Source organism: Boleophthalmus pectinirostris, unplaced genomic scaffold (genome assembly GCF_026225935.1).
Source record: "Boleophthalmus pectinirostris isolate CB_2022bp ecotype Guang Dong unplaced genomic scaffold, ASM2622593v1 HiC_scaffold_10, whole genome shotgun sequence".
In the NCBI taxonomy this organism is placed as follows: Eukaryota; Metazoa; Chordata; class Actinopteri; order Gobiiformes; family Gobiidae; genus Boleophthalmus; species Boleophthalmus pectinirostris.
The window spans coordinates 19,740,077-19,767,751 of record NW_026570971.1 but is presented as its reverse complement, the minus strand read 5'-3'; the positions used below and the strand labels follow the sequence as shown (position 1 = coordinate 19,767,751).

The 27,675-nt window shown below is 39.2% G+C and overlaps 4 protein-coding genes across 7 annotated transcripts in view; 2 read left to right on the top strand and 2 right to left on the bottom strand.

Moving 5' to 3' along the window:
* Positions 1-1,690: 1,690 nt before the first annotated feature.
* On the bottom strand, positions 1,691-19,401 carry LOC110155554 (CAP-Gly domain-containing linker protein 4). 3 transcript variants are annotated; one of them, XM_055160183.1, is made up of 15 exons: positions 19,154-19,401; positions 16,923-17,066; positions 16,408-16,547; positions 16,075-16,168; positions 15,804-15,965; positions 15,354-15,472; positions 13,434-13,679; positions 12,251-12,386; positions 12,042-12,173; positions 8,399-8,563; positions 8,184-8,318; positions 7,076-7,199; positions 4,069-4,133; positions 3,905-3,986; positions 1,691-3,610 (listed from the first exon to the last, which is right to left on the bottom strand). In XM_055160183.1, exons 2-15 carry the CDS (start codon positions 17,044-17,046, stop codon positions 3,265-3,267), a joined length of 2,070 nt encoding a protein of 689 aa, XP_055016158.1. In that variant the 5' UTR covers positions 17,047-17,066; positions 19,154-19,401; the 3' UTR covers positions 1,691-3,264. The 3 variants fall into 3 exon arrangements, 2 of the variants coding, with proteins under 2 accessions (XP_055016158.1, XP_055016164.1); XR_008633085.1 differs by lacking the exon at positions 1,691-3,610 and adding an exon at positions 4,594-4,720 and having other exon boundaries at positions 3,924-3,986; positions 19,154-19,399; XM_055160189.1 differs by lacking the exons at positions 1,691-3,610; positions 3,905-3,986; positions 4,069-4,133 and adding an exon at positions 4,170-4,720 and having other exon boundaries at positions 19,154-19,399.
* A 140-nt stretch (positions 19,402-19,541) lies between these two features.
* Positions 19,542-20,331, top strand: cunh2orf50 (chromosome unknown C2orf50 homolog). Its single transcript, XM_020919458.2, has 3 exons — positions 19,542-19,837; positions 19,925-19,964; positions 20,125-20,331. Exons 1-3 carry the CDS (start codon positions 19,614-19,616, stop codon positions 20,329-20,331), a joined length of 471 nt encoding a protein of 156 aa, XP_020775117.2. The 5' UTR covers positions 19,542-19,613.
* A 599-nt stretch (positions 20,332-20,930) lies between these two features.
* On the top strand, positions 20,931-23,780 carry slc66a3 (solute carrier family 66 member 3). The gene is made up of 7 exons (XM_055156116.1): positions 20,931-21,151; positions 21,987-22,069; positions 22,743-22,812; positions 22,895-22,952; positions 23,022-23,142; positions 23,260-23,301; positions 23,433-23,780. The coding sequence occupies exons 1-7, from the start codon at positions 21,006-21,008 to the stop codon at positions 23,528-23,530; spliced, it is 618 nt and encodes a 205-aa protein (XP_055012091.1). The 5' UTR covers positions 20,931-21,005; the 3' UTR covers positions 23,531-23,780.
* A 299-nt stretch (positions 23,781-24,079) lies between these two features.
* rock2a (rho-associated, coiled-coil containing protein kinase 2a) overlaps positions 24,080-27,675 on the bottom strand; it is a 29,026-nt gene continuing 25,430 nt past the window's right edge. Inside the window, exons 30-32 of one of the 2 annotated variants that reach the window (XM_055156105.1) lie at positions 27,412-27,670; positions 26,524-26,737; positions 24,080-25,323 (exon numbers count right to left, since the gene is read on the bottom strand). In XM_055156105.1, coding sequence (XP_055012080.1) covers positions 25,320-25,323; positions 26,524-26,737; positions 27,412-27,670 — 477 coding nt within the window. In that variant the 3' untranslated portion in view covers positions 24,080-25,319. Of the gene's footprint in view, positions 25,324-25,430; positions 25,626-26,523; positions 26,738-27,411; positions 27,671-27,675 lie in introns of those variants that run through there. The other variant, XM_055156109.1, reaches the window with a different exon arrangement.

The following is a 27,675-nucleotide window of genomic DNA, read 5'->3' as shown; positions in this document are numbered from 1 at the left end:
CAGCACTGTGAGACAAACCGTAAAATTACACTCAAGCAGGGACAATAGAGCTGAAGGTAATGCATACTGCGGAACATTCTAAGTAGAGCAACAATATCTCCATAGAACCAAGCAGGAAATACTGGGTAGTCTAGAAATATGACGGGCAAAACAGTTCAAATGCTAATGTAGGAACCAGCACTGCAAGACAAACAGTAAAATCACTCTCAAGATGGGACAATAGTGATGAAGATAATGCATACTGTGGAACATTCCAGGCAGAGAAATAACATCTCCATGGAGACGTGCAGGTTGCAGACACTGGGCAGTCTGCCTAGTGACAAGTGACTAGAATAATGGGCAAAAATGTTCAAAAAATTACAATAGATTATGGTAATGTAACAGAGCAAATACAGATTATTATTGCTTTTTGTCTTTAATGGTCTCATGTTACACAAACTTGAGCTTTAAGCCATGTTACAATGTAGCCAGGCTGGCGTCACCTAGTGCCTCCGCTCAATTTCATTTCTCCCCTGCGACTAGGTCAGGAATTGGAATACAGTAGACCATTCGTTTTGACCCCGGATTTGCAAGTTCGGGCACCAGCCAATCAGTGAAGCGCTAAACATTCTGTGTGGGCAATGATTCCCGAGATCGAGGATTTAAAGCTGGAACAAAGAGAATGTTTTGTGAATTTTATCAAGACGTTATTGCCCTTCTTCCTATGCGATTTGGGAAAAGCTTAATATACCAGTTATCCCAGTTAGCGACGCATTACATACGTCACGACGCAAATAGCAGCGATTGGTTAAACAAAAAAAGTACCTGCCCACCATCGAGCGAACGAATCCTAATGCTGCGAGGTCAGATGGTTTCCATGAAGTGAAACCGGCTGATGAATCAGGCTAGTTACAGTTGTTACCTCATCAAAAACAGACCTGGAGTTGTGTTTCGTTTCAATCACATGTATGACTAACTCTTCATTATTGGTCTGTTTACATCTGCAAAGCTCAAAATGTTCTGTTCTACTTTGTGATGTCATGAAGCTGTAGTTTTCAATTTAACAGCTCCTTTTACCTTAGGTTCAGTAGAGATTGCAAATTCCAGGGCTGAAAATATCCAAATAATTCTACTGAAGGTGTAGGGAGCTTATAATCACAGTGGAACATTTCCCATTTTTTGTATTACCATGACATCACAAGGTGGAGCAGAGTGTTTTCCATTTGAGAGAAGAAATCAGCCTAAATAGGGTTTCTGTGATAAACGTGTGACTGTAACGAAACGCAACTCCAAGTCTGTTTGTGATGAGGGAACAACATTATAACAGAGATAGAAACAGCATAATCCAGGCCCTTTAAACAACTAACCTTTATAGTTTGACTTCTGTATTTCTATGACAAAAACAAGGTGAAATGTCCTTGTTGCATTTTTACACACGCTCGTATTTATTCAACAGCATGTTCCCCTCAGTCAGATTTGAATGTGTTGCCGAGGCTGGCATTAGGGAACAATCCCACAATGCAACAGGCTTTTCTTAAGCTCCGGCAGCGACTAGCCCCTGTGGAATCAAATGGTAAGTGAGCAAACATGTAACGGCTCTCAAAATGTCATTCGCCTTCACTCCCAGAAGAAAACTCCCTGTATTTTATGAACAGTCAAAGTCAAGTAAACAATGGCTACTGCACTAGACGAGGAAAAAAAAAAACAAGTCTGCAAAACAAAAGTGAATTCTTTATTAAATGTATTTATATTTGAAACTAACAAACTCATATTACACAAACAAAAATGGTGTCAAAGGACCAGCAGATACTTTCATGATTCATCCCACAATTAAAGCAAAATTAATGATTGATTTTTAGACTGTTTTCAAAGATATAATTTATCACAGAGGGCCTTGAAGAGCCTGATTTTCAAAGAGCGTTTTAAAGTGCAGCCTTTTTAAAAACACTTTTTAAAACCCTAAGATCTTCAAAATCAGAGAGCCTTGTGCTCTTCCTTTCTCGCTCCCTGGGGACTTGCCAGACACATCGATGACAGGAGTCTATTGGCGATGCTGCAGTGGGCCATGCACCCTAATTGGAGGCTACATGAGGGTTTTACTGAATAGCAGGTCTGTTTTTCCACACTCACAATCAATCTTTTGTACAACTCGCCTGCTCTAATCAAATGGTGCAGTCTCTTTGGAACTTTAGATAATTGCATATTTCCTCTGTCAGGATGCTTTAATTGAGCACTGAATACAATTAGGCCATGTCTAATGTTTGGAAATGTGGTCCAAGTATCAGCAATGATATGATTAGAAAAAGTGGTTTGGTGTGACAGTGAATGCTTTGAATGGCACCATGCACTTCTCACACCGTGTACACAGTTGACCCGTGCAGTTCAGTGAAATCATGTACAAAAAACAAAGACAAAGAGTGTTACCAAGCAGTTTAAGATAGTGTTAGAATAGCTCTGTATTAGCTGGTGCAGATTCATTAAATGGCAAACAAAACAGACATTTTGCTCTCCAGACCCTGCATTTTAAATTGGGATTGACTGAATAAAAGTGCCTTTGTCAATAGAAATATAATACACAGATTTAAAGCATTTTGGTTGTGCTTTAGCAACATTTACTCCTGATACAATTAAATACAATATGTTCTCACAGGATCAAAATTATCTGATTTTTTTGTATAAATTCTGCAAATTTCTGTCTTTCAGTGCAAGAAAATTAGGTAGTGCAGATTTGGACTCCCTTATAATATTCATCCAAGACTAATTCTAACAAGAATGTCAATAAAGTGCTTTTGTTTTTTGCATGTATGTAACTGTACAAGCCCATGCAGCTCCACAAGTAACATTATTGAATTCAAAATGTCAATGGAGAGATCAGGCAAAGAACTTTACAAAAGAGCAGCCTGACCAAATGTAAGAACAGATCAAATGCAGCCGTTCTGGGGACAAATGTGGATCAAAGTTTCTAACAGAAAACTTTCTCCAGCAAAGCTCAGTGTTTCTGCTCTTTGTGGTAGAGTCTGTGCTGCTGCTAGTGAGTTTCCTACAGTCACTGTGCTGCCGCCTTAAACACGTCCATACACTCTTAGACCAGTTTTGTATGCACATATAACGCATAGATTCTGCCTTCCTTCATAGACTGGCACCAGGGTGTTTAAGTGTGTCTGACACATGTAGTGCAAAGTGCCAGGATGGTGCACAGAGCATGCAAATGTTAGTACAAAAAATGAGTTAAAAGACAATAAAGAAAAAAAAAATGTCTCTGAAATGTTTTAGTTCGCTCAGTCCTCAGCTGTTGTCAGAGACGAGCAGTGAGCCGTTGATGCCTCTGTGGGTGACCCTGCTGGGACGGACCAGCACACCGTATCCAGGGCGACAGGTGAAGTAGCGCCGTCCGTCCACAGACCCGTCGTTCTTCCCCTTTGGAGTGCGGAGCTCCAGTCCCAGCCAAAGCCCTGGGGCAAAGTCCGCAGTGCCCAAGTAGCGAATAAAGGCCATCTCATTGGCACTGTTCAGCAGCACCTGCATGCCCACACGGAGCCGCACCTGCCCCGGGGCAGAGCCTGCTGGGCCAGAGCCTCCACTGCCTCCACTGAGTGTGCTCCAGCGGCGGCGATGAGGGGCCGAGCGGCTTCTGTGCATTTTAGAGACCAAGAGAAACAGAGGAAAGTTTAGCGATCGCATGTACAAAGAACGATTTATCACAGTAATAGAGAGATTCATGGGAGCCTGGTGCTTGAGGGATTGATCTTCTATTCCCTGTATTCTCTCATTATAACCACAATCATGCAGCGGCCATTGAATAAGGAACCTTCTGCTGACTAATAGTGCGGCTTCTTATCAGTATTGATTGTGCCACTGCTGGAGGGATTAGAGTGAAGCTGAAAGCTCGGGGAAAGGAATGGGAGCTTAGCAGACAGGCACACACCTGCTCACAGCACTGCTCCTTCTGCCTGAGTCCTTGGGAACAGCCAGTGCAGACGTGGAGCTGAAACTGCGCCGCATCGACCCTGTGCACAGACCACGCAAGTCAAGTCTCACACAGACCTCTGCAGAACACAAGCAGAAAGGAGAAAGAAGAAAGAAACTCACCACTGAATGAGTGAGAGAAACGTGCTGAAGACAGTTCAGAGAGGCAGTCCACTGACCCATGGATCCTGTCAACACAAAACAGCACATTTCACACTCACATATTACACACCCCATGTAATATGTGAATAATAAAATCACCAAACAGCTGACAGAACAAGATCAATAAGGACAAGAAGTAAGTGTCGTAATAAAAAGCAAGAAGTGAAAGTGATAGTCTGAAGGAGAAAGTTTGGTCTTAAATGTTGTTTGTGGAAAAGAAAGAAAAAGCAGTTTATTTTGTAAAATGGATGGTGATAGGTGGTGACGGCAAGACAAAGAGAGGCAACAAGGTGTCTGATGGGGAGAATGTGAAATTGTCCATTAGACGCTCCCCTGTCAGAGCACACCGTGTGCCCCTGGGTTAATTAGGCAGAGGAAGACAAGCAGAAAATGACATGAATAAGGGATGGCAGGACAACACAGGGGCTGGCTGCAGAGAAAACAGCTCAGTCTAAAGAGGACATGAACAGTGTGTTCAACACAAACCCAGTCACTGCAGAATAATGAAGAGACGCAGTGCAAACTCTCTGTTTACAAATGAGCACAGGTGCAGGAGGAGGCGGGCGGATGGATAAATGCAATTGAACTGTGCTGCGTAGTAGTCAAATCAGATCTGTATTTGAAGAACACATTGTAGGCACTTAATCATTCACACTGATAGGACTCGCGGTTATTCAGGGTTAAGAGACAAGTTTGAAAACCACAGAGCTCCCAGTGGAGATTACATTAAAAAAAAATATGGTGAAATAAATTAGGATTACATTTGTTATAAGAATTGTAACCTATAGTCTCTACTGGAGCTCCAGTAGGGAGTTACATGAGCTCTTACAGTGCTGAGTTCACACATTCTGTTCTAGTTTGGTAACTGCAGTTATCAGTGTTATTAATACTCAAGTGCCATACACGGTATGTGAGTCTTTAACACTAAATCAATGAATGCTTTGACCAGCTGAATAGAACTGGAACCTTTAATAAACTTAGGACTAACTCTGATATTTTTATCTAAAAGGCTGACTATAATTATCAGCACTGCACTGAGCAGTAGAAAAGAGTCTGAAAGGGAGCAAGGTAAAGTGCATAACTATGGTAATTTCTCCTCTCAGGTTATTTCTGTAGTCATTATCTGACACTGTGAGACAGCTTTACGTGACTGACTTATTCCACTCATCAACAGCCACTAAGGCGGTTGATGAGATACCTGGGAGTTTATCTTTGAGGAGCAGACACAGCAACAACAATTGGACCAACCTTTTTCAACTGGATTTCAACATATTTCTCAGCTAAAAGCCAGACTATTTCTAACACCAATTTGTCAACATTATAACACTTCAAACATTATGTAAAGACTGTAAGAGGAGGCGTTATAATAAGATATAAATGTAGTTTTGTCAGTGTGCATTGGCTGTGACTATACATTTGAGTTATAGGCCTTGAATAGTTTGAACACATTAGTCTGTTGTACGGAAAAGACAGTGCAACTTAACAGAGGCACAAGTAATTACAAATAGATTTCGCCTCTGTAAATTGTTGGTCAGAGTAGAGTTTTCCTTTCCTGCTGCATTTTTCACATTCACTGAACAAACATGAGCAGTAATCAATGGTTAAATGCAGAGCTTGTGGCATCTGGCTCATTATAAAATGTCATGTTAAAGTCAGTGATGATCTATGGTAACGCCCTGGGTGGAAAATCCGACAACGCTGACTGCTGCTAATCACGAGAGCACAAATACAAGGAAAAACAACTTACAACTAAAACAAACGTCAATAGAAACACCTGGCTGTCAAAGAGTTCATTAGACATATAACGTAACAGATGGATTAAAGAAAAAAACAGCTCTATGTTATGTAAATGAGTAGGTTTACTGTAACCTAGTAACAGACTTGAAGTTATAAAGTTATAGAAAATAAAAACAGTGAATTATTTATAAAGGGACTGTCTGTGGACCTTTGAACCCAAGATGCAAGAAGTTACGAAGTGAACAAAACAATGAATTTGCACTGTGTGGCTGGTGGAGAGACCTACAATGTTCCACAGTATGGCCATAAACTTAAGAATCTCCATAGAGACAAACCAAATTACAAGTTAGATGCGACACCACTCGCATGTTTTTAAGATATTTTCACATGTAGTTGAATTCCGTATTTTTCGGCCTATAAGTTGCACTTTTTTCATGGTTTGGGCGGTCCTGCGACTTATATATTAATATTTTCACACTGACAGCCACAAGAGGCTCTAGGGTTGTGTACTCCTGTACTCCTGTGACTCCTGTCACTCTGTTCTACTGCGCATGTCGGCTGCAGAAGACATAGACCCACTGTCCTGTCTGCTATCATGTCAGTCGATCGCACCATTACTTCTGTATTTGACTATTTAAAATTTAAACAAACATAAAGACAACTGAAACCATCTTGTCAGAATTCAAAAAGGCTGGAATAATTCTAACTGGAATTGACGCTGAGTCTGACAACAGCTACACAGAAGAGGAAGTAGTGCTCTGTTTACCTCCGGAGGTCGCTGAGTTGCTTGGAAGTGACACCGAGGATGAAGAATTCAATGAATTTAGTGATTTGGAGTGAGATGGAGAGTTTGGTGAACTTGTTCTGTTCTGTTGTTTATGTTATAGTTATCTGAAGAACTGTTCATATGTCATGTTACTATAACTTGACTTTCAAGATGAAATGTCAGTTCCTGGTCTCTGATTTTATAAAATAAATTTCCCCCAAAATGTGTGACTTTTAGTCCTGTGCAACTGATATATATTTTTTTTCTTCATTACACATTTTTTGGCTGGTGCAACTTATAGTCCAAAAACTATGGTAAATGCAAGAGACATCAGTTTAATAGCATCATGTGAGCAATTTAAGCCAATGCATTAAAATCTCCATGGAGACAAATGAGTTGTGGATCCTCTCCAGAAAAGTTACATAGTGCACCTTTAACTATAAGGAACTAAGAGACTGTCTGTACCTTTGAACCCGAGATGGAGGAGCAAAAACCCCATGTTTCGGTGGACAGCTGAAGTACCTCACTCCTCCCACTGATCCATCATTTTTTCCACTGGGTTTGTCCAGTTCAATGCCCAACCAAAGGCCTGCAAGCACGGTAAAACAGGTTAGGGAAGATTAGCTTTATTATTGTACTCCAAATGACTTTAGTCTTAAATTCAGCCCTCCAAAATAAAAGTAGTTTAGTGTGTGTGCCACATTCAGATCCAGAGACAAAAAGCCGAAGGGAAAACTCTGATGTTATGGGAAGAAAGCAGTAACCCTCAATGCACCGGGGCACAGATAACACGACTCCGCTGGCTCTGATTTAAAAATATCAAAGAGAAGTTGAAAAAGAATCCTCTCTAATACCGTAGAATGCTGGGTGCAATAAAACAAGTTCATGTTCATTCAGACATGACAGATAAGCAGAAGTCAGAGATAAATATTTGGAGCACTTTAAGAGCTTGCTCCAGCTTTTACGGTCTTGTTTCGCTTTGCTTAACACTCATGAATCAGGTTTAAAAGAACTAATGGAATTGCTATCTCATCTCCACATGCCGCTGTGTTCAGAATATGAAGAGTGGATTATATTTTCTGAGATATTTAGCTATTTCTTCAAATAATAGGAGAGAGAGAGAGACATTCAAGGTTTATGTCTTCAAGATGAATTAGGTGTGTGCTGCCATTTGCTGAGCAGAAGCATGCGTAAATAGCATATAGCTTTGAATCAGTCTAAAAAGTGGAAGTTTATATGCAATACAGTATATATTTTTATTTCATGTTTTGGCAACAAACCATTTCTTGTCACGTGCTAAACAAAAATCTGTACTCTAAGTCCTGTCCTGTGGCTTAGGAGCTTGAAAGCAGAGTATATACAAAGATTTGTGCCAGCCTTTTGCGTAATGTCTCATTTCGCAGAATAGCTGAATGTCTCTCCCACTCTTTTCCCCATTTCACATTATATAGTACTATGAGATCAGGCCTAGGCCAAAATCATTCTGTCTTTTAAAAAAATAATAGCATCAAACTTTGACACTGCTGTATTTTTATATAATAATACAATTTTATTCACTGTTCATTGAACAAACCTGGAGCAAAAACAGTTTCCCCGCAGTACTGGACCACCCCTGTCCTTTGTCCCACCACGAGCACTCGGTCCCCCAGGCGCACTTCCGAGCCCTCACACACTGAACTGTTGGCTGACGGGGTACGGCTGCGAACACCTTCAAAACACAAAACTGAATTTAAAGTCGAGTCCACATGTCATTTATGAGAATGTACTAAGAAATATTAAATTTATTACCTGAAGTAGCAGAGGACATAGATGGGGTCGTCCTTGGGCTGAGTGAAGGGCGTTCTCTGCGGTGGCGGGCTGATGGTCTTTGCCGCGGCAGAGGGCGTGGTCGGGTGGGGCGGGGCCGAGAGTCCAGAGAGGAAGACGAGGAGGAGAGAGAGTGGGGCAATAAACCTGTTGACAGAATACAAAGTGAAACACATGGTGACATTTGGTAGGCAAGCAGGTGACCAGGCCAAGTTACAGGTTAGATCTGTGGAGAGGCAAACCAGCTGACCAAAGAAAACATGTTTTTCTAGGGTTTTTTTTAGCACCTATAACACCTTTTATTTAATTCAAAGCAAGCGTGATGCCCACTGCTGAACATTCCAAGCAAACCAATAACATCTCAAGTTACATTATCCACCTCTAGGCCATTATTTGAACTACTTGTAATTCTGGAGCACAATAAGTACATTTTGCATTTTATTCACATGAGTAGTCATGTGAATAGAAACCTGCTATAGAACCTGCCAGCTAATGCATTTTACATATTTTTCTGTAGAATATCCAAAGGACAAGGAATGTAAAAGTAAATTAAAAAATACTCCTTTTATAAAGTAGCATAGTGAGGGCGCCCAATTTGACTCTCAAAAAGCTATTTGGACAGCAGGCTTGATTAGCGCTTTGACTTCCACAGACCTTCACAGGCCACGGGATGATTAAGGGAAGATTTTAAAATGATTAAATCTTCACCAAAGGTCTACCACATGGGGAAGATAAGAAAAGATTGGAACCAGGTCGGTAAGTTACAGGAGAAATCTTTTCATCTTTTATAAGTACAAAATCCATGTATGCTATCAAGCTCAACCCAAGCTGTTCTGTACTGCATTCTAGTTCTTATTTCACCCTCACCTCATTCAAATGTCCGCCTCCTGAAGTGCACGAATTCAAACATATTTGCATTTGTAGTTAATTAAAAGAGAAGACCTTTTCCATCCCCAGGCTTGGTGCAAAAACCTGTGTAACCTATTTATATCGATATTCATATTTCATTTTCAGTCTGACTAGAACAGGGGTGGGCAAACTACGGCCTGGGGGCCATATGCGGCCCTTTAACCTTTTTAATCCGGCCTGCTGATAATAAAAATAAAAATAATTTTCAGTGTTTTAAAAGTCATTTCAATAAATAGTGAACACCATGGGACTTGAAAGTTATTTTGTTGTAATGCTTTGTAATGATTTTCAATTATAGGATATTATATTTCAGTAACATGGGATATATTTTCTATATATCTCATGTTATTTTTTTTCTCTTATGAGGTGGATTATCAAAAAACTCCATCCATCTGCTCCAGGTCTGGACCTTCAGTTACATTTTAGAACCCTTTGTGGCCCACGAGTCAAAAAGTTTGCCCACCCCTGGACTAGAACCAGGACTGATATATTGGTTTAATGTAATTTTTCTTAATTTGAAAATATATGGAAATAAATTACGATTTCATTTAACAGTGAAAAATCATGCATAGGTAGAGCAGCAAAACACTGTACGTAACTCAAGTAGGAGTACAAAGTAGTGGTCCAAGAAAATACTCAAGTATAGTAGTATTTGGGGAAACTATTACTCAAGTAAGAGTAACTTTAAGAATAACCATCAGGACATAACATCTGATTTCTAATTCAAAGTTAATGTAATTGGAAGGACAGAACAATAAATAATGCACAAAATCTGGTATTTTCAAAGACAATACAGTAGACCACAAAAATGAAATGAACTAAATAATATCTGAAGGAAAGGTGCAGAAAATACAAATATTCATGAATCCAAAATAATTCATCACCCCACTAAAAGTATGTTGTATGACTACTAGGTAGAAAAGGTAAAACTTTTGAAAACAGTAATTAAAGATGCACGGTGACACAAAAAACCCACTGCTGACAGGATGGGTTATGTTGAAAAGCAACGAATAAAGGATTAGTGGCAAAGCTTTAGTCTTAATTGTACTGTCTATTTCACTGGTCTCACAATAAAACGCATATGCTGAGACACGCAGTTGTATTCAGACAGGAGCTTCAGTGGCAGCAGCGAATACAAAAGAACAAAGAAAACTTCAAAGGAATCTGGAACACAACACAACGCAGTGTGAAAATCAAGTCTGTGTGAGAAAAGGTTGATAATTGCACTTGTTAAGTCTCTCTTTCAGTACGTAACATTCATATTTGTGGAGATTCAAAATCATCTTTCAAGATCTGTCTGTGTCACATTTCACTGTATTAAACATAATGAACCGAGAGAAATAAATATGTATTGATTTCTTTTGATATTTTAAAGAGGAAAACGCAGTGAGGAGCTGGTGTTGTTTGAGCGCTAACCATTAAGTATTAAATATCTAATTTCATGTATGAGTTCAACAAAGGAATAAACTGGATATGCCACAGTGATACTATCATCTTAAATTTGAGGGAAAAAATTATGCATATTATGTTTTTATAATCAGATAAAGGAGCAACTTTAAACATGTAATCTTCTTGGAGATGTGATTGCTCTGCTTAGAATGTTTTACAGTACTACATTAAAGTTGTCTATTTTACCTTATACAGTGTGTTGAACTGCATTAAAAAAAAACACTTTGAAATACATGCATGCAGGGTCACCTTGACATAGACCTGACCTGTAATTTGGTTTGGTGTTGTAATATGCTTGTGACATGTCCATGGACAAGTTTATGTACTATGGAACATTCCAGAGACAGCAACACCATCTCCACGGAGACAAGCAGATGGTGGACAAGCAGCCCCACAATGCACTTTTAACTCTGAGTGTTGTTGGGTGTTGAGAATTACTATCAGCTTGTATCAATAATCATACTGCAGTAATAAACATACAGTTGATATTACATCTTACTTGCTTGCAGTCCCATTAAATAATATAAAGTTTATCTCCAATGTATCTCTGTGTTCGCTGTGTCTCTGTTCGTGTGACAGACTACAGAATGCACCCACACTTTTTGAACCACAGAGAGGGACTGTGAGCTGCATGTGAGTCTGCTGCTCTTTGAGGACTGGGCTAACGGCTGACATGCTCTAATAGGGGCCAGTCTGGGCCTCTGCTGCCTCTGTGTCTCCCCGTTAGTGAGACGAGACGTGCACAATGACCCAACCAATCCATAGATGCTCCCAAATGACTGGCCCGGGCCGGATATGAGTGAACGGTAAAGAGCAGGTAGAACCAGAAGACTAAAGATGGTGTGTGTGAGTTTTAGCCTCTGTGCGGTGCATGGGTGGTAAAGACACACACACAGAGTCCAGTGATGAATAGTGGCCAGCCTCCTCAGCTTGTCAATGCCCCAGTTATTAAACCTGCTTTAATTGGACTATCAATCACACCATGTTACGGGTCGCTCACAGGGCTTCCTCTGCAGTCATGTTCAGCCTAACTGGTCTCAGTAATGCTGCAGCACATTTTTACATAACATACCCTCACTTTTTAATTGTACAGTTTGTAGCGTTCAAACACAACAATGATCTAAAATAAAAATGAAGTTTTGTTACAGTTGACCTTGTTTAACACTCTGTGCTCAATATTTAATTAACTTCAGAGCATTCAATAAAAAAGTATTGAACTGGATTTTAGTTATACTTTTAACAAGTAGTTTATTAAAGAGTGTCTTACCCGTATTAACCTTAGAAGTGACCCGGGACAGGTCTATTTTGCGTGGCGGCCGGATGGGAGTGGACGTCCTCATAGCTCCAGGTTTAAGTCTCTCCAGGGGTTTGGTTATTTTGGAAAGTGGTGCAAATATTCCTGTGAAATGCAAAACAAACTTTACACACAGTGTCAATGGATTCTGAATGACCTCTGTCTGTGATGATGGGATGCACCATATCTGAAGCGACAGTTGAAATACTGGACTCCTGCCACTGATCCATCGTTCTTGCCCTCTGGTTTGTCTAGCTCCACTCCGGCCCACAGTCCTGAGGAGAAGTCAGTGCTGCCACAGAAACGCAGGGTCCCCACCTGTGCACAAGTTTAAATGCCTATGTCACTGTACCTGTTAAAAATAAATCAATGCCTGCCAACTGCTAATTTCAGAGAGGAAAGGCTTTTAAATCTGTTTTGCATTTATTATTTTTTTATTGTGTTAATATCAACAACACTGCCCTCAATCATAACAAATTAACAACAACAAGGTAGCTTCTAATCATAATGAATATAAATTCAGATGTTATCTAATAAAGCACCTTTCCTTGTCAGAACACTAAATTAGTAAACCACTCACAGCCAATCAGAAGAGTGTCCCTGCTGTGAGCAGCTGTGCAGGTATCAGTGTAAAAGTACTGTTCATCACTGACAAACCTCTTTACCAACAGGTCAGCTTTATGGTATGTATCAAACTAAAAGTGTTATCCATCTAACCCTAACCCTAATTCATCAAGAAAATGTTTACCAACATCAAACAAAGAAATACAAATGAATAAATAAAATAAATGTAAATCTGGACAGGCACAGATCAATGTTGATACGCCAGAGTGAACTGTCAGACAAACCCAGGATGCTGGAAATATGCCAGAATGGTGTTGCTTAGCAACTGCAAAGTATTTTTTCTCAGTTCAGGACTAAAATAATTGTCTGAAATGTTAAGTAAAGCTGTGCCCCATCAACATTTAATTTAACCTACACACCCATACAATCAGATTTGTTTATTTTTGTGATGCATTTGAAACAAAGGTGCTCATTGGTCACCAATGATCTTGCACAAAATTAAATTTCTCTCCCCCCTGATCAACAGAGTTTAGTGCCTCGCTAATTGATTCTGCAGTTCTTTCAGTCTGTTGAGATATTTTCCTTTTTTTTTTTCCTTGTAAGCAGTTAGATTTGTTTTGATACAGAAAGATCATACGACCATCCCTGTTTGGCTAACGCATCTGGAAATCACACCCATATGAACTCGGGGAGATGCATCAGTGACCAGACACACATCTTCATGAGTAGAACTGGAGAAGTGTGTATTCTGAATCCCAGGCAACAAATACAGCATATTAAGCCAGAAATACTCCTACCAACCTTCTGTCCGGCGATCATGACACGGTCACCGAGCCTCAGCCCCATGTTGGAGAGCTGCCCCCGGGCCTGTTCAGACAGTGGGGCGGTGTGGGTGTGTAGGGGGAGGGGCACAGGGGAGGTGGGCCGGGGTAACGCTTCCCTCAGCATAGTGCATAGCTCCTTGGCCATGACAGCGGCATCTGCCATCTCTAAGGGCATGTCCACTGGATCAGGGACCACATCGGCTGGACACTGGCCTTTGTCATTCTGCCAGATAAATAGTAAAAAGTCAGAACAGGCAAAGCAAGATACAGCATTGAATCATAATATTAAAAAGCAAAAATTCAGTCAACATCATTACTTGTCATTTGGTGAAAAAAAGAATGTATTTGTTTGACATATTCCATGATGATTTTATACAACAAGCAGACCAGGGCAGCCAGACTAATAGCAACTGAATCAAAATGACAAAAAAAAAAAACTGTGGTCATTAAAATTATCACACAAAAAGACAATATTTAGGAAATATTATGTCCAGTGTAAAAGTATTTCACATTATTTTAGCAAAACTTAATATTTAAACCCTCTGTGAAATGTAAATGCTACAAAAACAAACTACAAATTTAATCTAATTGCAATATTTGAGGGAATATCGCAATCCAATATTTTCTCATAGTGTTCAGCTCAAACAAATGTGATTGAATATTCACATTTACTCTCTATATTAAATTACAAAACAGATAACTCCAATATTGTCCATGATTAAAAACTTCAATCTTATCACTTTCACACCGAGTCGCCTGACAGAATTAGCATCATTTCAGCACGGAGCACAAAAATCACTAAATCTGCCTGTAGTGTTTTTAAAAGCAGCTGATCAGCAGTGTGGCACAACACTGGTGATTAGTGCGGTGTCTAAAGAAAGTGCAGAGCGAGTGCTGGAGCGCCTGAGAGGAGGTGGGAGGAGACGCAGAGAGGAGGAGGCGTGATAGACAGAGGGGGGTTGGGGTGAGGGGGTCCTTTGGCTTGGTTGTGCAGAGTAATTGGGTCGCTCTCATTCACCATCCCCGTCAGCGATGACACCAGCAGTCTTTGATACACATCAGAAGGGAGCTTGTCTCTCTCCCTGTCAGCGCTTTTCACTTGCAAATCATCGCAGATCCAGAGTTAGACTGTAGTGAGCGGAAACAAATGCCACTCAATGGTTTGCAACTTACATGATGTGACGAGGCAGCAGTTACTTTTAAAATTGTGACTGATGTGATTCAAACAGAGCTGTATAATTAATCAGATTTATAGTTGTGATTTCAAATGTTCTATTACAAAAATGTAATCAAAAATATCATTACTTTACTTCTGTTTAGAATGTGTGCTTGTTCTATCATTGAAACCCTTGAGAAAAGTCAATTGTTTAATCTACTGTAAGAGTACAGAAACAAAACTGTCACAGAACATTACTAATAAATTACGTCAAATTTATATTTTCTTTACAAGTTGATTCTGACAGCACACTATTAACTCTTTAAACTATGAGCCAAATATACACAATCAATTCAGAACAAGGGAGATAATATTTAGTATTTCTGTGCATTCTTGAGTTCATTTTGTTCCTGGCACTCTCTGAACATCGCAGAAAATACATGTCAAAAACAAATAAAAAGGATATATTTTAAAACAATTCCAAGCTCAAAAGTCACATGCATCAAAAGCTTCCAAAGTTAGCTCACAGAATTCCAGTCCAGTATTGTATGGTGCTTTGGTGACCTCCAGTGGGAAATTAGTGTATGATATAATCTTATTCACAAAATGTTCAAACAAGAACATTTCCTGTCACAGGTTTGTTGCTCTAAACTGTACAGGAGAGTTACTTTTTCACCTCAGATTTACTGGTAACACTGTGACTCATTTATTGACCAGTGAACCAGCAGTTAAACCACTTACTCTGAAAGCAGGGTTTGCTCCTAATTCCAGCAGACACTTGACAGCTGAGGTGCACAGATTGGAGGCGGCGATGTGCAAGGCTGTGCCAAAGTCAAAGTCACTGCAAGTGGCATCCACCTCTACAACAACAGAGAGTCATTATACTGACAATGTTTGACCACTTGAAGTTTAGGAGGTTAAGATTTTTTTTAAGCTAATGTTCAGAGTGCTGCAAAATGAGTTCAGTGATCACTGTGTCTATCATGGCTGAAAGTAGGAGTGGGAAATATGCAGAAAAATGTATCAGGATTCATGTACACTATGTACAATCAATGTAGCTTTCCCAACCATAGTTAAAATGACAGGAACATCAACTTTTTTACAAAGTTGCAGAATTTGGAAACTGATATAAAGAAGAAAATGCTTAAGGCAAAATGAAGACTCTCATAATGTGAGATGGGCAGTCTTTACCTCCGGGCAGAGCTGTCTGCAGCACCACTCGAATGAGCTGGGGCACATCGAAGTAGGCTGCATAGTGCAGAGCCTTCATGTTTGTCCAGCGTGAGCGCAGGTTCGGATCTGCACCCAGAGCCAGGAGCTGCCGGGCAAAAGCAGCTGCCCTGTCTGCATCACCTGACAATAAAAAGTAAACACCCAAATATGAGAGAGCCGACAAGGGCATCCGGGGAGATTTATATTGCAAGGTTTATTTTTAAGAGTTTTAGTGAATGTTGATACAAACCTATGCCTGGAGCCCCGGCTTTGCAGCAGTAGTGCAGAAGGCTCATATCTGTCAGGCCGTCCCGATCATTCACACCACAGCCTCTTTTTAGGATCTGTGCGTCAAAAAGATATACTTGAAATCCACTACAACTTATCTTTCTGTAACAGCGAGAAGAATATATTTTATCTCCTCAAGTCAAGTTGTTCTCTGGAAAATCGCTACACTAGCATCCACTGAGTCTCTTACAAAGCTGGGAATTTACCAGTATTAGGAAAAGTAAAATGTGCAAATATGCACCATGACATTAAAATCGGAAAATCACAGTAATGCCGAAGTGATAATGCAGGTTACCTCGTTGCCAATGACATCGATGTTCTTCTGGACCTGGGGCATCCACTGCCTGAGCACAGCAAACAGCTCTGGGACTGTGGTGCTAGGATCCTCCAGGATCTCTTTGCATCGCAGGTCACTTGGGTCAAAGAAGGAGAACTCTGGAGAGAAGAGGATCTCAATTTTATATGTGTTCTACCATGGCTTACTACCACTACCTTTTATTTGTGAACATATTGGCTGAACATGCAATGATCAGCTCTAGAAATGTAAAACTATCCTTCCTCTTGGAAGGGAAGTTTGTGAAGCATAAATACAACTGCTAAGCAATTCTCATTTGGCCACATTTCGATCCATGCAATACTTCAAAGTACAAGCCTTAACAGGATTAGCATACAATGAATCTAATTAGTAAGGAAACTTTTATCCAATGTAAAAAGTAAAAACACTAGATGAATAACTGTGCTGTCAGTGATGTCAGTGATGGTTAGTACAAAGGTATTGGTGTGTTTGTACTTAAGGGATACATGACCTACCACATTCACTGGGTATGGGCGCAGAGGCCACTGGGTGGACCACTGGACGCTGATGGGATAGTCCCAGTCGACTGCCTGGGACTGTGTCGCCCTCCACAGGCTCTGACACATCCTCCTTAGTCATCTCCCCCTCCGGGCCTAGGCCTGCAACAATATTAGACATCCTATTCTGAGAACATAAGTAGGTCTAATCTCTGCCAAGCACAGCTCAAAGCTCATAATATACCAGTGTACTTGATATTGGTTTCAATTCACTATACATCAAAGCTTAAAAGAAATTAACTCACAGAGAGAGCACAATCTTATTTTTTTACAGGCAAAAAGAAAGTGTAAGACTTGACTGCAGCTTTACAATTCAATAAAGGAACTGCAAAATGTACTAGTTATAAGTATTGGCTAAACAGAAGGTTTTCATAGCCATTAAAATGGTAAACAGAAGTAAACTTTATTTTTTCACAGAAGGTTCATGAAAAGGGTCAAACTAAAATCACACACAAGTCTCACCTACAAACTACACCCAAAACTCACGATCATATCCTTGTTTCTCCATATCTCCAAGTCCTGGTCTGGCAGGAGTAAAAATGAAAAGAACAGGCCTTCATACACATATTTATCTAAACCATAACATATTAAATAATTTTTGTGTGCCCTCTATCCCCAGTCTAGATACTATTTACTACAAGTTGCACAGCAGCTTCTGTTCACTTTCCTCAGATAGTTTTTGGTGGTGGTGTTGGTGCACGGCTGACCCCAGTGGCTCCTGAAGAGTCGTACATGAGGGCTACAATTCAGAGAATGTGGCTTTGGGTGACAGGGCACATAAACAGTGTCGAGGGCAAACTGAAGAGAGCGCTGAGGCTGTCCACAGTGTTCGACCAAAGACAGGAGTCTATCACCTCTGACAGCTCACCCACTCGCATCAGGTTTTACAGCTGCTGAGTGGTCACTTGAGATTACTTAACTATTGATGACTACACAGAGGCACTTTCTACAGTCTTAATAATAAAGATATATTGCATTTTTACTACACTAATTACCACTTTTTAAAAATGGTACTAACAGTGGCTGTATATTTTATAATGCCATCCTGGGATTTTGGATTAGAAAATAATAACACTTTTTGCAGCCGTAACAGTAAAGATATACTGCACTTTCCCACAACAAAAATTACAACTGTTTTTAACACTGGTTAAAAACAGCATTAAAACAGTGAGTATATTTTTTTAATAAAGAATATGTTAAGGAATGGATAAACTAAAAACTCCTTTTAGCTCTTTTTTGTTTGTTTGTTTGCTTGTTTGCTTTTTACTTAGCAGAAATGCTGTGAAATAACAATCTTCTGAATTGTAATGGTTAAGATTACATTTCAACCAAACAGAAGAAACTTTGTCTGAGGGCACAGGCTGACTGTCTAAAGATTATTCCTTTGGCCAAGAGTGCAAAAGCCTCAATTTACAAAGAGCTTCTTGTTTCTCAGCTTGTGATGCCTCACAGCTGTCCTCTCTTTTGCCTTTGCCTTTAAAGATACTAGGCATTCAGAGCACTTAACTGTTGTTACATCCTCTCTTTACTTTACTGAAAAAGATCTAACTGTACAACTACAACATTTTACATAGTCATTTACATTGTCTAAACATTGCTCGGAAAAGAAGATAATGCAAACCGACTGTCCTTTGTAAATGATTTAATTTACAGCCTCCTAGAATAGTATTTCTCTAAACCCACAGAATCAATAATCCTGACCTGCAATTATGACACTAAAGTTATGATGAAGTTACTACTTAGTACTTTGTAGTCTGCAAATATTAAATATAACCTTATTAACAACAACAAATGAGGATCTTTTTTTGGTCAGAGATGCACGATGACGAGTCGCTATTTTTCCCGTAGTCTAATTTATCCACAGTCACTAATATTTAAATAGAGTTCATTGGGATAGTGAGCTAGCTAGCAAGTCAAAGTGCGGACTGGGACTTTATTTAATCCACATCCACATCGCAAAGAGAGGGAAATAATTGCCTTAAATAATTCGTTACGTTTGGCTAAGGCCACTGTAAAGGGCTTTTACGCAGATATGCATGTTTACGGTCATCATATAGCATTTACTAAAATCCATGCTAAATGCAATGTTACTATGATGAGATTACTGCAAACCACTTTTTCCACACAAGCACGTTTTTCAATAAATATCACATAACACACTTAGTATAGCACATAAGAATATACATTACCTTAACTATGGCGTCTCTTTTATTTCCTTAATGGACAAAATAACTACACAGAAATAAAGAATTGTCAAATGTCAATGCAAGAGTGCCAGAATTTACAAAGTACATCCGGTTTGGGCAGATTCAGAAAAAAAGCTCGGCGAGTTGTATTTCCGTTTTTCAGAATAAGCGTGACGCTAAATTGCAAAACATAAATTCTTCACATTATTATTTGAATGTATTGAATGCAATCCATACATAATGCATTGGAAATGTAAGTAATAATATTTTTTCTCTCTGAGTTTATTTTCCCAACAACATGTGAATCCCACCTGCTGCGTTAGCCTGTAAAATAGCGAGCCAAAGAGATGGTTGTCAAGGTAACACATGTAACAAAGCTAGTTCAAAGCAGTGATTTTCTCGCGCTCTTTTTGTCTATTGCTTATCACTTTTTAAGGCAAGACAGACAAGGCTCCTGCTTGTGATGAAGATGGACATCACAGGCATGAGGCGTGTGTCGTCTGCGGGGTACAGGCTGCAGCCGAGAACCACCGTGGTCCAACCCAAAAGCAGCCAGCCCCGGATGGACCGGAGTCTGTATGCCCAGGAAGAACGAGCTTCTCTGGGCACAAGCCAAAAGGACGCCGTGAAACAGGACAATTTCTGGAGAGAGATGGTGTGGAGGGAACGCAGAGGAGTCAAGGAATGGTGAGGATAAACTTCACTTCTTCACCTTGTCTAGATTACCTAAAGCAGTTAATGCTGTATTAAACTAATTATCTTTATTGTTAACAGGGAGAAAAACTGGGACTTTCTAACGAAGAATGATCACTTGGTAAGATGGAAATGTTTATTATTTATAGTTTACAGTGTAGACTACAAACTAATAGACTTGAACTAGGCCTATTGTTCTACATAGGCTCTCAAATATAAATGTAACCTGAATTTTATATTCTATGTTTTTGTCCTTTACTCTTTGTTAAATTAATTTTTAGGGTGAATCAAAGCAAGAGACACCTCTGCCCAGCTATGTGTCCTTCTTCTCTGATAAAGTCCCATGTACCAGCAACCAAATGTTTGGCAGCAGACTGTCTTCTCCAGTGGGGAAGGAGGTGCAGAGGCTGGACAGACTGTTCCTGTCCAGCAACAACCAGCGGCACAAATTGGGCCCAGAGATTCGGCCTACTACTGGCCTGATTTAGACCACATATTATATATATGTGGTCTAAAAAAAAAAAAAAAAAAAAAAAAAAAAAAAAATATATATATATATATATATATATATATATATATATATATATATATATATATATATATATATATATATATATATATATATATATATATATACCTTTTTGGTGTTATGTAAGCTTATGAATTGTATGAGTTAAATGCCCTGCCTACTCATTTCCAAGGCTTAAGTGTAGTGTATAAAACATTATGTGAAACAATTAAAGGAAAAGTTGCCTTCATATAATTGTATTGTACTTTGATATTGCTGCAAGATATATATGCTAGGTTTAATGCCATACAGTGGAACATGAACATCTCCATGGACACATTCAGGTAGTGGCTCTTTCACCAGAAAAAAATAAAATAAAAATCACATAGTGCATCTTTAAGTTCTCCTGTTCGCGGAAGCGGGTGAGCAAAGCGGGCAGGAACTATGGCCACTATAACCTTCAAAATAACATCATAATTTTTACCATCCATCGATCAGCAGCCATCGCTTCACAACCGCGACCAGTTTATTTTGAAAGTTTGAGACGGAAGCAGCCGTGATTGCTTTGTAGTTGGTGTATCATTGACTCTGGTGACGACAGCATCTGGATGCTAAATTTCAGGACCAAAGTAGTAAACATTAAGCTTTGAAAAGATGCAGCACGATACTTTGTTGCACGTGGCAAACTTCAGCACACTCTTTGTGTGTATGGTGCTCAAGTTCCCGCAGATCTTTGTGTTGATGCGGGCCAAAACCTCAGCTGGAGTCAGTCTCAACAGTCTGCTGCTGGAACTTGTCGGGTAATATAGGCTACTTTATAGTTTTCATGGTGGACTGTTTCATATCAAATTCAGTTCAAGTGTGATGTTTACTCTATTTACTCATTTGGCATGTTGTGTTGCGTGATAGGAAAAAGTAATGTTTCCTGTTCTTCTTTCTAATTCTGTGCATCCTCCAAAGATTCCAAGTACATTGTATACTGTACATTAACACACAGACCAGTTTAAGAGAAAAAAGAGAACGCTAAAAGAACTAATGAAAGGTGTGGTCCATGCTCTGTGTCCTCGGGGTGGACCAGGTGGTGATGTGCAAACAAGTAATCTGCTACAAAACAATTATTGTGCCAACTTCATATGCGAGACCAGTTGATGGCTTGAATTTATTCACAATGAATTCATAATTGAAAATCACTAAAACAGCATCAATTACTTTAGTTAAATTTTTCTAAATAGGCTCACCTTTTGTGTCTTTTTTGTCCATTTGGATGCCTACTTGACAACTATCTCAGATGTACTGGTGAGCGATAATTATAAATAATTGAATATTATTTTGCATGACTTTTGCAAAATAGCTTTAGGCCTATCAAACACCATAGCACCATGTCATCAACATTCTTCATCATTGCTGCTTAAGTCACATGCAGGCACCAGGAGTAACATTCATGTTTACATTGAGATGGCCTGTGTTGTTTAGGATCTGCTTCAACCTAAGGCTTCAACATCCTAAACATGCAACAGTTGTTTGTCTGTTTGTTGTGGAGACTGTTGTGGAGATTGAGCATCTGCAATACTTAAAGTGCATGGTGGCCAGTGTTTTGTTTTTTTGTACTCTAATAACATTAATCTGTTCTTTCAGATTTATTGTGTTTGTAACTTATCAAATGTACTATGACTACCCTCCTCCAACATATCTGGAATATCCTATTCTCATTGCTCAAGGTGAGTGGCATTTAGGTGTATTGTAGAAATATAATAATATAGGCTAAGACATGTTTGTAATGCTTTTACATACATCATATGTGTGATGAAAAGGGTAATTGTCAGTCTTTGTTTGTTCATATAAACAACAAAAACACAAGCAAAAGGCACATCCATGTCTTTATTGTTTAAGTGGTCACTATTATAGACCAGTTTGGTAGCAAACATGCAATTGTTGTAGGGCCCTTAAATACAAAGTGGACAAGGCTGTATAAATAATATAATGTGCACTGTATGGCCTATAAAATATATACTGTGTATATTTATATGTATAAAACATGTTTGTGGTTAAAGGGGAACACTCGTTTCTATGACGTTAAGTTAATGTCTGCATTATGACTCTAAATTTAGTGCTGTTTTATATTGGGAAGTAGTCTGGCACTGACATGTACCAAACAAACAATGAAGCATTGTCCTAACAGAAAGGTTGAATGTCCTAGTATAATGCTCCTTAACTACAGACACAACATCTAAAGCAAAGCAAATCTAAAAAATCTATAAGACAAAATCCAGATCTAGATCTTGCAAGTTACATTTTATTATCATTATTTTATTACTGTTTATTTTTTCAGCAATCAGATAGACTTGCATGAATAGGTAAATGTTACAATAACCCTCTTTTCTGTTCATATAGATGTGTTTCTTTTGCTGCTGATCCTCCAATACAGAGGCTGTTTGAGGCAGAGTCTTCTCTACACATTTCTGTATCCTTTAACCTCACTGTTGTACTTCCTGAGGAAGTGCTTCAAAGACACAAAAAGACATTCCTTAACAATGTGTGCTTAGGTTTGTTGGGGGCTGGCATCTGTTAACTGTGGACAAGTTAGTTATAGATACAGCTATGGTAAGAAGGTTTGTTTACATTGATAATTTGAGGATTTTTTTTTTAAGTATGATGTAATGTTTTTTTCAGAGTCTGTGTACTTTTATCAGTGCGGCCAGTAAATTTGCCCAACTTCAGTGTCTATGGAAGTCAAAAGATGCAGGGCAAGTGAGTGCTCTTACATGGGCTTTAGCGCTCTATACATGCATAGGTAAGTGCCATTGTATCACTTTGTTCTGAGTATTGCTTGAATTTACACTTGCAAACTGCTGCTGCTCAATATACTTATTAAGATACAGTCCATTAACAATTAGTGTTTCCATTTTAGCCCGGATTTACACAGTTTCCGTCACAACAGGCGACATGCTGGGTAAGTCTGCATATTGATTATAGCATAAATCATAAATCTAATTTATGGGATTTTGCATCTATGAATTTGTTCATTTACATAATCCTTTGAGGCATGCTGGTACTAATTCTGTGTTTTATTCCCTGGTGTAGTGCTGGTGCGCTTCATAGTGATGACCCTGTTAAACATGTGGGTGCTCCTCACAGTAATTTACTACCAAAGACAAAGCAGCCATAAGAAAGAGGACTGAGTTTATCCCTCTAAGTGAGACAGACTGGTACAACAGTTATGTACGCACCTTGTGTAAACCTTCCCTTAAAATGTGCTTTTATTGTTTTTACCTCGGTGTCGGACGTCACATTTCTCTCAAACATTCCACTGTCTAAAATGTAAACGCCAATCCAATGTGATACCAACGAATACTGTTATGACGTTGCAAAAGCAACTCAAGCCAAGTATTTCCACAATGTTCTTCTCAGGACGATGCTGTGTGTTTTAAGTAGCTTTTATATGAGGTTTCAACGTGAACATTCTTGTTTTGTGCTGTTACCAAACCTTTGTCTCTGTTTTAATTATGAAAGAATTAATAATACAGTACAAACTATAAAAGCAGACAGATATCAGTTCTAGGATGTGTTGCTTGTTCAACAGAGAATGGAATGTTTTTACCACCAAATAAATTGGGTTTCTGAGTCTATGCGTGTGTTTGTCACATTTAGTAATTGCTGAAAACACTACTAAAAATTGTAATTGTCAGTTTCTTTTTGTTCATATAAACAACAAAAAACATAAGCAAAAGGCACATCCATGTCTTTATTGTTTAAGTGGTTACTTTTATAGAGCAGTTTGGAAGCAAACATGCAATTGTTGTAGAGCCCTTAAATACAAAGTGGACAAGGCTGTATAAATAATATAATGTGCACTGTATGGCCTGTAAAATATATACTGTGTATATTTATATGTATAAAACATGCTTCTGGTTAAAGGAGAGCACTCAGTTCACACTCAACACACACAACTCTACACATGCTCTTTCAGCCACATACATGATGTGCCCAAACCAAGCATCTGGTACTTTGAATACAAAAATATAATGACAAACACTTTTAGAAAACTAAGTAGAATAGTGCTGCTTTTGTGTTGAAAAACTGATTGCATACCTCTGTTTCTCTCTTAAATACCCTCATATCTGTGAGAAAAGCCGCATGACTCCATTGCAGATAGTGGCGGCCCACAGTTTACTTCACTTAAGTGAGTGAGAAGGTAAACACAAGTCCACTCATGATAGTACGTGATCAAGAACGTTCAGTCAAGTACTTTTGGAAACAACTACATATAATGCCTATGTGATATCTGGTCAAGCCAGAAGTACATTCAAACAATTACACCCTTAAAACTGATGGCAAGGACGTGGATCTAATCCAGAGCAGAATGTTTGTCACACCAGTGGAATAGGAGAATCTTACAGGAATGTGAATGCAATGCCCAAACACTCCTCAAATGTTTATGCAAGTACCTTATACATGTTACCAATGTGTGCGGACACACATCTAAAAACAAGGCTACTAGCAACAACTGCACACTTTTATAAAGTACAGCCAATGACGTTAGGCTGCATTAAGATTCTAAATTTAACCTGTAGTGTTCCCCTTTAGAATCTTCATAATACACAAACACAAGAAGTCTTTTTTGGCCATAATAGTCCCCATAGGAGGTGAGGAAGAGTCCACTTTTCCTTCAGTCCAACAGTGCCTTGTGATGAGTGATGCAGAGGTGAACTGTGTCTTGCCGAAAAGCTGTGTGGTGGTTTAGGGCATTTGGGTTGGTGAAATGTAATCCACTGTTGGATTGGGGCCAGCTGCCCCATAACAGATGTACAGCTTACAGGGAGGCTCACAGGTGAGATGAAAAATGATTGCCATCAAGGGTGAGGCAGAACAAGCAGAGTTGAGTTTTGTGTCTCTTTGCTTTTTATCGAGTCTTAGGAGGAACTGACTGCATCCCACCACAATGAAGAGGCACCACGCTCCGAAGCAAGGTTAACTGCAAGGCAACACCAATAAGTATCATCAGTCAGTGTCACACAAAATATTACTGAGTACATTTTTCAGACATTTTAATAACAATTGCTTTTATTGTACCACAGTGCTTCTTAGATGTAACAAACACCACCCCATCACATGCACTGTTACCACGTGTCTGTTAACCACTTCCAGTTTACAAAGAGAAAAAGTCAAGTCAACATACAGACGTAAAGGAAGTTAAGGGTCAGCGTGGATCATTTGTACCACTGTCCACTGTCAGATTCTTGTCGCTTCACTTTGATGCCGTTAGACCTGCGGGGGCTGGGTTAGAACACTCATGTATAAACCATGTAAAGTTATGTCCTAGTTTACAGCTGATTCTTAAGTGTTGTAGTTCATTGATGAAAACCTCCAGTTTAAGAAAAAAGAAGCACTGCAATACACAGCACACAAAGCACAAACTGTTACCAGTGCAATTTTCAGAAATGAATTGAAGAACAATCGTCATCAATATCATCCAGAGCCCAGTGCCAGTCCTGAAGACTCCAGTCTGGAGACAGCTCTCTGAAATGGGGTGTGTTTTGGATGACCAGATAAAAAGTTTTGTTAAGTATGTTGGTTGGATGGGCCAGTATGAGTACTTCATTATGAGTAAGTTTTGGTTTTGTATAAGTTTATAATAAGTTTCTGAAAGGCAATATGTCATTTTGTGGGTGTGTTTCATACTTGCAACATACTTCCAAAAAATAAGCATGGCAGCCCTCAACTTAAAGTCTATTGTTATATCAAATATTATAATATACTATTTTATAGCTCATTATGGGATTACGAGTAAAAACCTGCAGTAAAGTCCTGCTGTACAGCTCACATGTTGGAGAAATCAAAAGGCTCTTCACTAGTGTAAAATAATACAGATAAATATGGAGCCCTTTCATCCATTGAAGTTCATGTCGTAATTATTTTAACAGGGCTTTATGTAGGATGCAGAATTTGTTTCCTAGTGAGCCTGTCCTTCCTACCTTCTATTTGAATGCAGAACGGTTTGGAACTAGATCATATATGACAGCAGACCGTCTCTGGAATGGTGCAATCACAGCCACTTATTTGTTGCATGTGTCTCTCAAATAAGGAAGACATCTCCTCTTGAATTTCCTCATAACATTCAGAAGATATACAACTTCTTGTTTGTTTTATTGTGAATCGTGTGTGAGGTTGGTACCTGCTCTTGCTGGTCGGGAGCTGTCTGCTGGGCCTCCTCATGGACTGGCTGGCCTGGACCTTCATGGTGGAGCGCGGTGAGGAGCGTGCAAACTGCTCTGATCCGGCTGCCTTCTTTGGGATCTTCTTCACCAAACGACTCACCCATTTCTGCTGTTCCTCTTGGGATATCGCCAGCAGCAGCAGGTTCTTGGCCGTGGACACATCGTAATTGACTAAAACACAGAGTGTAAAAGAGTAAGAGGAATTATTTGTCTTGGTCAGTGTATTATTGTGCATTTTCCCTGTACAACTCAACTACGCCATAACATGTTGAGCTCCAAATATATTTATGGTCAGTTATTAGATGCTGTATAGTGTTTAGTTATTAAAAACAAAATATTTTTTTATAGTTTGAAATAAAGTTGGATTTTTCAAATTATATATAAAAAATACACTAGTCCATCACAAATAATCAGAATGAAAAAAGTCAAATCCATATATTATATACACCGACGACACAGAGTGAAATATTTCAAAACCATGACTTCCCAATATTCGGCTTTTTCACAATGTTCAAACGCAAAATTTTGTTTTGTCATGATCTGTAAGTCACAATCATAAAAATTCAAGAAATAAACAAAAAATCTGTGATAAAAATATTGAAGTTTTTCATGATTTTCTAATTATTTGTGATGGTGGACTAGTATATACACTTTTTTTAATTTCTAGCTTTAAGACTCATATCTGGACAATATTTAACAAAAGCAAATGTACAGAAATGCAGTTACTTCTGAAAATGCAATAGATTCACATAAGACAAGATCATCTACTAGTAAACATAACCCATAACAAATTTTATGTAAAAAAGCTGCCATCATTTGCCAACATTTTTGCCAACTCATATTACCTTTACATGGTGCAACAATGTCCTCCTTCTTGTCCATGTGGTCCTTGTGGCATTTGATGTGGCAGCGGCGGCACTCGAGAGCGGGCGGGGGCTTGAACATGTTCCACAGCGGTTTGGTGCAGGCTTCACAGTTGGTGGGGAAGTGGTACAGGGTGGGCAGGAACTCATGGCCTTTGTGGCAGATGTAACTGGACTTTTCTCCAATGGGCAGCTGCTCCTCACTCTCCTTTTTGCTCTCCCCCTCATTGGCATAGAGAATCTGTC